General features: G+C 70.2%; 3 protein-coding genes across 4 annotated transcripts; 2 read left to right on the plus strand and 1 right to left on the minus strand.

The window, feature by feature from the left end:
• Positions 1–63: 63 nt before the first annotated feature.
• Positions 64–2,456, minus strand: NDUFV1 (NADH:ubiquinone oxidoreductase core subunit V1). Its single transcript, XM_037401789.1, has 10 exons — positions 2,296–2,456; positions 2,130–2,212; positions 1,890–2,060; positions 1,634–1,817; positions 1,361–1,550; positions 986–1,198; positions 735–901; positions 583–664; positions 356–501; positions 64–267 (listed from the first exon to the last, which is right to left on the minus strand). Exons 1-10 carry the CDS (start codon positions 2,347–2,349, stop codon positions 184–186), a joined length of 1,374 nt encoding a protein of 457 aa, XP_037257686.1. The 5' UTR covers positions 2,350–2,456; the 3' UTR covers positions 64–183.
• A 441-nt stretch (positions 2,457–2,897) lies between these two features.
• Positions 2,898–5,913, plus strand: LOC119154375 (calcium-binding protein 2-like). Its single transcript, XM_037401810.1, has 8 exons — positions 2,898–3,219; positions 3,454–3,624; positions 3,706–3,867; positions 4,040–4,070; positions 4,217–4,351; positions 4,462–4,571; positions 4,663–4,810; positions 4,886–5,913. Exons 1-8 carry the CDS (start codon positions 2,950–2,952, stop codon positions 4,909–4,911), a joined length of 1,053 nt encoding a protein of 350 aa, XP_037257707.1. The 5' UTR covers positions 2,898–2,949; the 3' UTR covers positions 4,912–5,913.
• A 102-nt stretch (positions 5,914–6,015) lies between these two features.
• CDK2AP2 (cyclin dependent kinase 2 associated protein 2) lies at positions 6,016–7,165 on the plus strand. Of its 2 annotated transcripts, none has more exons than XM_037401818.1 (4): positions 6,016–6,102; positions 6,527–6,627; positions 6,711–6,843; positions 6,962–7,165. In XM_037401818.1, exons 2-4 carry the CDS (start codon positions 6,613–6,615, stop codon positions 7,027–7,029), a joined length of 216 nt encoding a protein of 71 aa, XP_037257715.1. In that variant the 5' UTR covers positions 6,016–6,102; positions 6,527–6,612; the 3' UTR covers positions 7,030–7,165. The 2 variants fall into 2 exon arrangements, with proteins under 2 accessions (XP_037257715.1, XP_037257716.1); XM_037401819.1 differs by having other exon boundaries at positions 6,058–6,422.
• Positions 7,166–7,459: the final 294 nt, after the last annotated feature.

Genomic DNA, 7,459 nt, shown 5'->3' on the forward strand with positions numbered 1-7,459 from the left:
TGGTCCCTTCCCAGGTTATGTCCGCAGCTTACACCTGTCCCCCCTCCCAGCCAAGCGAGCCCGTGAGCGCAACAGCATTTATTGAGGATCCCTCAGCAGAACCCACAAGTTGCCCAGGGAGCCCCCCCAGTAGGAACAGGCAGGGCCACCACTGCCGGCAGCCCCTGCCCCCCCACCGCCTCCTTACGCCGACACCGCTCGGGCTTTGGCCTCCCCATAGCGCCGCATCCTCTCCTCCAGCTCAGGTCGGAAGTGGCGGATGAGGCCCTGCACAGAGCAAAGGAGATGGGTTAAGGGGGTGGGGGGAAAGGCTGACAACCCCCCCCGACCCTGCTCCCCGCCCCAGACGCCCCACCTGCACAGGCCAGGCTGCACCGTCGCCCAGGGCACAGATGGTGTGGCCCTCGATCTGCTTGCTGATCTCCCACAGCGCATCGATCTCGGCCACCTGTGCATTGCCCTGCACAAACCGCGCCATGACCTTGTTCATCCAGTCAACACCTGCAGGGATGGGAAGGCCATGAGGGGCCTGCAGTGTGGCCCCCCAGGCCCCACACCTGCCCGCCCCGGCCCCCTGCTCACCTTCTCGGCATGGGGTGCACTGCCCGCAGCTCTCGTGCTTGTAAAACTCGATGAGGCGGGCGATGGCTTTAATGACATCAGTCTGGGGAGGGAAGGGAGGGTGAGGGCCCTGCCACGGCACAGGGGGGCTGGTGAGGGGGCCCGTCCCTTACCGATTTGTCCATGACAATGACGGCAGCCGTGCCGAGCCCGCTCTGCGCCTGCACCAGGGAATCGAAGTCCATCAGCACAGTCTCGCACACTGACTTGGGCAGCAGCGGCGTGGAGGAGCCCCCCGGGATGACAGCCAGCAGGTTGTCCCAGCCCCCGCGGACACCCCCTGCCAGAGAGGGGGGACAGGGCGGGCTGAGCTGGGCCCAGCATGGCCCCAGCATGGCTCGGCAGGGCAGCCCATGGTGCTTACCGGCGTGTTTCTCAATGAGCTCCTTCAGCGGCACTGACATCTCCTCCTCCACAGTGCAGGGGTTGTTGACGTGACCCGAGATGTTGAAGAGTTTTGTCCCTGAGTTGCGCTCCCGCCCGAAGCTGGCAAACCAGGCACCACCCCGCCGGCAGATGGTGGGGGACACAGCCACCGTCTCCACGTTGGCCACCGTGGTGGGGCAGCCAAAGACACCTGGAAGTGGTGGGAGCTCTCAACGGCTGCAGCAGGACGGTGGCTTGGGGACGACTGGTTTTGTCCGGTCGCTGCCATTTTATCCCACTCTCCAGCAGTGCCTGGAAATGGCTCATGCTGCCAAGAGCCACAGAAGCAAAGCAGGGAGGGCCGGGAACGTACCCACGTCGGCGGGAAAAGGGGGCTTCAGGCGTGGCTTGCCCTGCTTGCCCTCAATGGACTCGATCAGCGCCGTCTCCTCCCCACAGATGTAGGCTCCGGCACCCCTCACCACGAAGACATCGAAGGCATATCCCGAGCCACAGGCGTCCCGCCCCAGCAGCCCAGCCTCGTACGCCTCCCGGATGGCCACCTGCAGCGGGCAAGGACCAGTGGGTCTGGGGCAGCCCCCTTCCCCTGCTGGCTGGGGCCCCCTCGCCCCCATCCGCCGCTCACCTGCAGGTTGGAGGCCTCGTTGTAGAACTCGCCGCGGATGTAGATGTAGGCAGCGCGGGCGCCCATGGCACGCCCCGCCACCAGGCAGCCCTCCACCAGCTTGTGGGGGTCATGGCGCATGATCTCCCGGTCCTTACAGGTGCCCGGCTCCCCCTCGTCTGCGTTCACCACCAGGTATTTGGGTCTGGAGGGGGATGTGGGTGCCGTCAGGGCCAGGCTCCCCGCGGGGGGGTGACGGGGCCAGTCCCGGTCTCACCTGCCGTCCGGGGGCTTGTTCATGAAGCTCCACTTGAGGCCGGTGGGGAAACCGGCGCCGCCGCGGCCCCGCAGCCCCGAGGCCTTGATCTCGCCGAGGATCCAGTCCACCCCCTTGAGCAGGATCTCCTTCGTCTTGTACCAGTCGCCGCGGCGCAGGGCGCCCTGCAGCCTGCGGGCACGGCACGGCCGGTGGCACCGAGCTGGTGGCAACGGGCCACCCCCCGACCCCGCCACTCACCGCCAGTCGTGCCGCCCGTAGAGGTTGGTGAAGATCCGGTCCTCGTCCCGTAGCGACCCGAACTGCGTCTTCTTGGGCGCCGTCTGCGGGGACACACGCACTCAGCGCCGGGAGCACCGGGGCCGGCGGGCCCCGCCCCGGCGCGCCCTCCCCCGTCCCCGCTCACCGAGAAGGAGGCGGCGGGCAAGCGCCGCAGCGCCAGCAGCTGCCGGGCGGCCATGGCGGGGCGGGCAGCGGCACCAGCACCGGTTACCGGGACCCACCGTCACCTTCAGGCGCCCCCCGCGAGCGGCGCACCGGCGGTGACGTGCGCGGCGAGCGCCGGCACCCGGCGCAGCGGTGACATCAGCGAGCGGGGCAGGGCCACTCCCGGGGGCGTGGCTAGACGCGGAGGCGTGGTCGCACTTGACAAAGAGGCGTGGCCACACGGACAGGGGGCGTGGCCAGGATGGCTCCGCGCTGCCACGTGCCTCGGGCCCCGTCCCGGGTCGGGTTTCGGGAGCTGAAACCGGAGGCCCCCGCCCGCCCCCCCCCGGTGCCCCCCGGGGCGCCCCGCTGCCACCACCACCCCCCCCCCCCGGCACCCCGGGGGGCCGCGTCGTGCTGCCCAGCCCCAGCCCCGTGGCGGGTCCCGCTCGCCCCCCAGCTGCCCCCTGGTTTGGGGCCACCTTACCTCTGTCGGTGGCCTCGTCCCGGCGAGGGAGCAGGGCCGGAGGGCCGGAGGGCCGGGCGCGGATCCGGTTTCCCTCCCGCCTGCCCCTGGGGTTGCGGAGAGGGAGTGAGGGCTGGTGGCGAGCGGTGGGACAGGGTGGGAGGCAGCATGTTCTTCCTCTTCCGTGGGCCCCAGCGGCGGGGCACCGGCAGCCCTGCGCCCCCCACCTGCCGGGGCATCCTCTGCCCCCACGGCCCCAGTAAGCGGGGAGGCCGCCGCCGCCTCCACCTGACCCCGCAGCTCGTGGGGCAGGGGGGTCCCAGCAATACCGGCACCCTGGGGAGCCAAGGGCGGCTGAGCCATGGCGGTGTGCCCCCCACGGAGCATCGGCGGGCTGCCGAGGAGCCGGGGTCCCAGCTGCCCCCGGCTTTCCAGCAGGTAACCGGCAGTGGAGCAGAGGGCCGGGTCATAGCAGGGCTGGCGGGTGCTGGGGGACCCTGAGTGCCCCCGCGGGGAGGCTGGGGGGCTGGGGAACAGCTGGGCGGCTCCCCACATCTGGAGCAGGGCGGCCAAGCGGGGAATAATCCGGGGGATTATGCGCGGGCGCGGCACCCCCCCCGCCTGCCCTGCATATCCCCAGATATTCCATAAAAACCTCAAATCCCCGCGCAGCCACGGCCACTATCACACCCGCCCCGGCCCTGGCCCCAGCTTGCCCCGGCGGGGTGGCAGTGCCCAGGACTGCGCCAGCTGGCCCCCCGGGGCCAGGCATGCCCTGCGGCGTGGGGGCAGCCCCCAGCCATGGGCAACTGCACCAAGACCCCTGAGCGGAGGCTCCCCAAGGTAAGACTGGCCCATGCCTGCCCTGGGTGGCCAGCAGGGGGGCTCCCCCGCCTTCGCCGCTGATGCCCGCTCTGCCCTCAGGATGGGAAACCGCGCTCCGGCTCCCTGGCCCCTGGCACCGGGGACCCCGAGGAGGCAGCGGAGGCGGCACAGTCTCCTCCGCTGCAGAACTACTCGGTGCTGCAGGGGCTGGTGGGGCCAGCCTGCATCTTCCTGCGGCAGAGCATCGCCATCACCCAGCGGGTACGTGGCCGCCCCCTCCCACACACCACGCGTGCCCGCTGCACCGGGCACCACGCCACTGGCTGCACCCTGTGGCCGCTTGCCGGCCGGCAGGGGATTTAAGGCAGGATCTCTGGGGGGATCCATGGGAGAAGGACCCCTCCTTTGACTCTTTTCCTTTTCTCTTCCCCAGGACCGGGAGCTGCGGCCCGAAGAGATTGAAGGTGAGGTGCTGCCCTCCTTGGGACTGGGGGTCTTCCCCCTGGTCGGGAGCTGCCCTGGCTGCAGCAGGGTGACAGGCTGGTGGGAGCGAGTGGTGGGGGCATGTGGTGGTGCCGGGGTGCCGGTGGTGACGCCACGCTCCCCCCAGAGTTGAAGCAGGCCTTCCGGGAGTTCGACAAGGACCGTGACGGGTACATCAGCTACAAGGACCTGGGCGAGTGCATGCGGACCATGGGCTACATGCCCACCGAGATGGAGCTCATCGAGCTGTCCCAGCAGATCAGTATGTGGCAGGGTGCGGGGGGGGGGGCCTGTACCTTGCTGGCAGCCGGACCTGGCCCCGGTGATCTCTGCCCCCCTCCCCCCCCCAGTGATACCCTGCTTCTGCCACAGCCGGGGGCAAGGTGGATTTTGATGATTTTGTGGAGCTGATGGGCCCCAAGATGCTGGCGGAGACAGCGGACATGATTGGGATCAAGGAGCTGCGTGACGCCTTCCGTGAGGTGAGGGGATGGGGATAGGGGGATGGCCCAAGTGTGGGCAGGCTGTCGGCACACCAAGGGTGGCTGGCACCGATGGGCACTTGCCCTGCAGTTCGACAGCAACGGAGACGGGCAGATCAGCATGGCGGAGCTGCGGGAGGCCATGCGCAAGCTGCTGGGGCAGCAGCTCAACTACCGGGAGGTGGATGAGATCCTCAAGGACGTGGATCTCAATGGGGATGGCCTGGTGGACTTCGAAGGTAGGGGCCAGGGAGGGGGCCGGGAGCACCCCTAGTAATATTTGGGATGCTCTGCACATATTTTCCTGCCGGCAGAGTTTGTGCGGATGATGTCACGCTGAGGGCAGCGTGTGCCAACATGGGACCCGAGCCCCTGCCGTGCCTTACGAAGAGGAGGGGGCCGTGGAGAAGAATGCCCAGCTGTGGTTGGGGCTGTGCCGGCGCAGCGCAGCGCTGGAGCCTGGGGCGAGGCCCTCACTTCTTCAGCGCTGGAGGCGCTCAGCCTTACCCTTGGCTGCACGCCTGCCCGGCTGCTGAGGTCCAACCGCGGTGCTGGGCGCTGGGGCTGACGCCAGGCCGCTTTTTGGTGCAGATGGCCGGGCTTCGGCCACTCTCGCCCTGATCTTTGCTCTTTCCTGCTCCCCGCCCCGCAACGTCCCCCCTTCCCAACCTGACCTCACCCCAAAAGCCAAACGTGTCGGTTCCCTCTCCCCCGGCTGCACCCCAGCCCTGCTGGCTCATCCCTCCTGCCTTCGCTCTGTGCCCTGTACCCGAAGCCAAGCCCTTTGCGTCACCCCCGCTCCCTCCAACCATGATATAGGGCTGAGCCTGCAGCCACCCCACCGCCCGCCCCCATTATCGCAGCCAGGCCTCAGAGCTGCCCCCGGCCCTGCTCTGTCCTGCTGGGCACCCCAATGCTCTCGGGGCCGGTGGGGCCCCAGGATGCTCCTTCGGGCCCCCGGTGCAGGGGAGGTGCCTCGGGGCTTTGGTGCCCAGCCTGGCTGCCCTCGAGGGGTCAAAGCAGGAATAAAACGGCAGCCGGGCCCACTCCCCGCCCCGGGCACAGGCTGTGGGGTTTTTGCTCTTTTGAAATTAAACTCTTCGCTCTACGGACTTTAATGTGTCTTTATCTTAGGCTTAATTAGATTTTCATCCCTCCACCGCTGAGGTGTCCCAGGTACCCCCGGGTGCAGTAAGGGCTGAGGCCCGGAGGTCAGGGTCGCGCCGGGGGGCGCTCCCCCCACACCGGTCCCGGTAGGCCCTGCCCGGGAGCCCGCCCCCCCCCCCTACCTGGCCCGGGGCTGTGCGGGCGGCACGGGGGGTCCCTGCCCCAGCGGAGGCCCGGTACCGGCCGTGGGGCCCGGGGCTCTCCTCGGCCCCTCAGGGGATGGAGGCGGGGGGTGGGGGGGAAGGGGCGGGGCGGACGCCGCGTGTCTCCAGGGTGACCGGCAGGCGGGGCGAGGGCGCGCGGCGGCGCGGTGACGTCAGGGCGGCGTCGCGCGCAGGCGTCATCAGGGCGAGCGGCGGTGCCGGTGAGGGGAGGCCGGGTCAGGCAAGGCCGCGGTGGTGCCCCGTCCAACCGGACCGTGCCGGGGCCGCCGCCGCTCCGCTCTCCCCGGGTCGCGTCGGGTGTGCGGGGCTTGGGCGGAGCTGAGGAGCGAAGGGAAGCGGCGGTACAGCCGGTGGGGGGAGCGCGGGGGGCCGCTTACCGACCCCCCGGCCGCTCTCCAGGGAACCGGGAGCGGCGGGCGGCCGTCGGGGATGTCCTACAAGCCCATCGCTCCCGCCCCCGCTACCCCCGGAGCCGCCAGCGCCAGCCCCGCCCCGCCGGGGCCTGGGGCGCCGCCCGCCGGTGAGCGCACCCCCCGGTAACGGCGGGGAACCTGGGGGGGCTGGGGCCGGGTGAGGGGCCTGGGGCGGGGGGGTGCGCAGCCGGTAACCCTCCCCTTCTCGCAGCCACGAGCGTCCCGTCGCCCTCCGGCTCCGTCCCCGGCGGCGCCGCCCCTTTCCGGCCGCTCTTCAATGACTTCGGGCCGCCGTCCATGGGCTACGTGCAGGTGAGGCGCGGGGCGGCTGCGGGCGGCGGGCCCGGGGGCGGTGGGGGCGGCCCTCAGCCCCTCCCTGTGCGCCCCCCCCGCAGGCGATGAAGCCCCCCGGGGCTCAGGGCTCGCAGAGCACCTACACCGACCTGCTCTCCGTCATCGAGGAGATGGGGAAGGAGATCCGGCCCACCTACGCCGGCAGCAAGAGTGCCATGGAGCGGCTGAAGCGGGGTACGAGGGCGGCGGGGGAAGGGCTGGACCCCGGTCCTGCGTGCCCGGGGGTCCCTTGCCCCACCGAGGGTGGGTTGGGGGCTGATGGAGGGGGGTGTCTGTCTGCTTCTTCCCGCAGGTATCATCCACGCCCGGGCGCTGGTCAGGGAGTGCCTGGCAGAGACAGAGCGGAACGCTCGCACGTAACAGCTGCTGTCACCCGGGACCCCCCCGGGACCCCCGGTGGCCCTGCCCCGCTGGCGGCAGGGGGGGGCTGCCGTGCTGCCCGTGCTCTCCGCTCTTTATAAATGCGTGTTTTTATAAATAAAGGACATGGTTGGGAGTCTGCCTTGCGCTGCATCCCCGCGGGGGGTGGGGTGGGGGGTGTCAGTGCCCCGCGGGGGGGTTGTCAGTGCCCCGGGGGCTGTGGCCGGTGACCGGGGAAGGGCTGAGCTGGCTCGGGGTGGGAGGGGGGTGATGTCTGGGAGCTGTGCCTGGGCCGGGAGGTGCGGGAATGTGCCAGCCCCTCTTCTAACACTTGAAAAAAGGCTTTTTTGTATAAATTCTCCCCCTTTCGGGGCCGGCGGTGCCGGCGTTACGGCCCGCAGGGTCGGTCCCTGTGCTGGCGGGGCGCCGG

This window comes from Falco rusticolus, chromosome 10 (genome assembly GCF_015220075.1).
Source record: "Falco rusticolus isolate bFalRus1 chromosome 10, bFalRus1.pri, whole genome shotgun sequence".
Taxonomy (NCBI): domain Eukaryota; kingdom Metazoa; phylum Chordata; class Aves; order Falconiformes; family Falconidae; genus Falco; species Falco rusticolus.

Excerpts from the sequence above, each read along its gene's own strand:
- LOC119154375 (XM_037401810.1), top strand. The coding sequence starts at position 2,950 with ATGTTCTTCCTCTTCCGTGGGCCCCAGCGGCGGGGCACCGGCAGCCCT. Across the intron at positions 3,625-3,705 it reads CTGAGCGGAGGCTCCCCAAG|GATGGGAAACCGCGCTCCGG; the intron begins GTAAGACTGGCC and ends CTCTGCCCTCAG. Across the intron at positions 4,071-4,216 it reads GCGGCCCGAAGAGATTGAAG|AGTTGAAGCAGGCCTTCCGG; the intron begins GTGAGGTGCTGC and ends CGCTCCCCCCAG.
- CDK2AP2 (XM_037401819.1), top strand. The coding sequence starts at position 6,332 with ATGTCCTACAAGCCCATCGCTCCCGCCCCCGCTACCCCCGGAGCCGCC. Across the intron at positions 6,628-6,710 it reads CGTCCATGGGCTACGTGCAG|GCGATGAAGCCCCCCGGGGC; the intron begins GTGAGGCGCGGG and ends CCCCCCCCGCAG. Across the intron at positions 6,844-6,961 it reads CATGGAGCGGCTGAAGCGGG|GTATCATCCACGCCCGGGCG; the intron begins GTACGAGGGCGG and ends TTCTTCCCGCAG.
- NDUFV1 (XM_037401789.1), bottom strand. The coding sequence starts at position 2,349 with ATGGCCGCCCGGCAGCTGCTGGCGCTGCGGCGCTTGCCCGCCGCCTCC. Across the intron at positions 902-985 it reads GCTCATTGAGAAACACGCCG|GGGGTGTCCGCGGGGGCTGG; the intron begins GTAAGCACCATG and ends CCTCTCTGGCAG. Across the intron at positions 665-734 it reads TCATTGTCATGGACAAATCG|ACTGATGTCATTAAAGCCAT; the intron begins GTAAGGGACGGG and ends TTCCCTCCCCAG.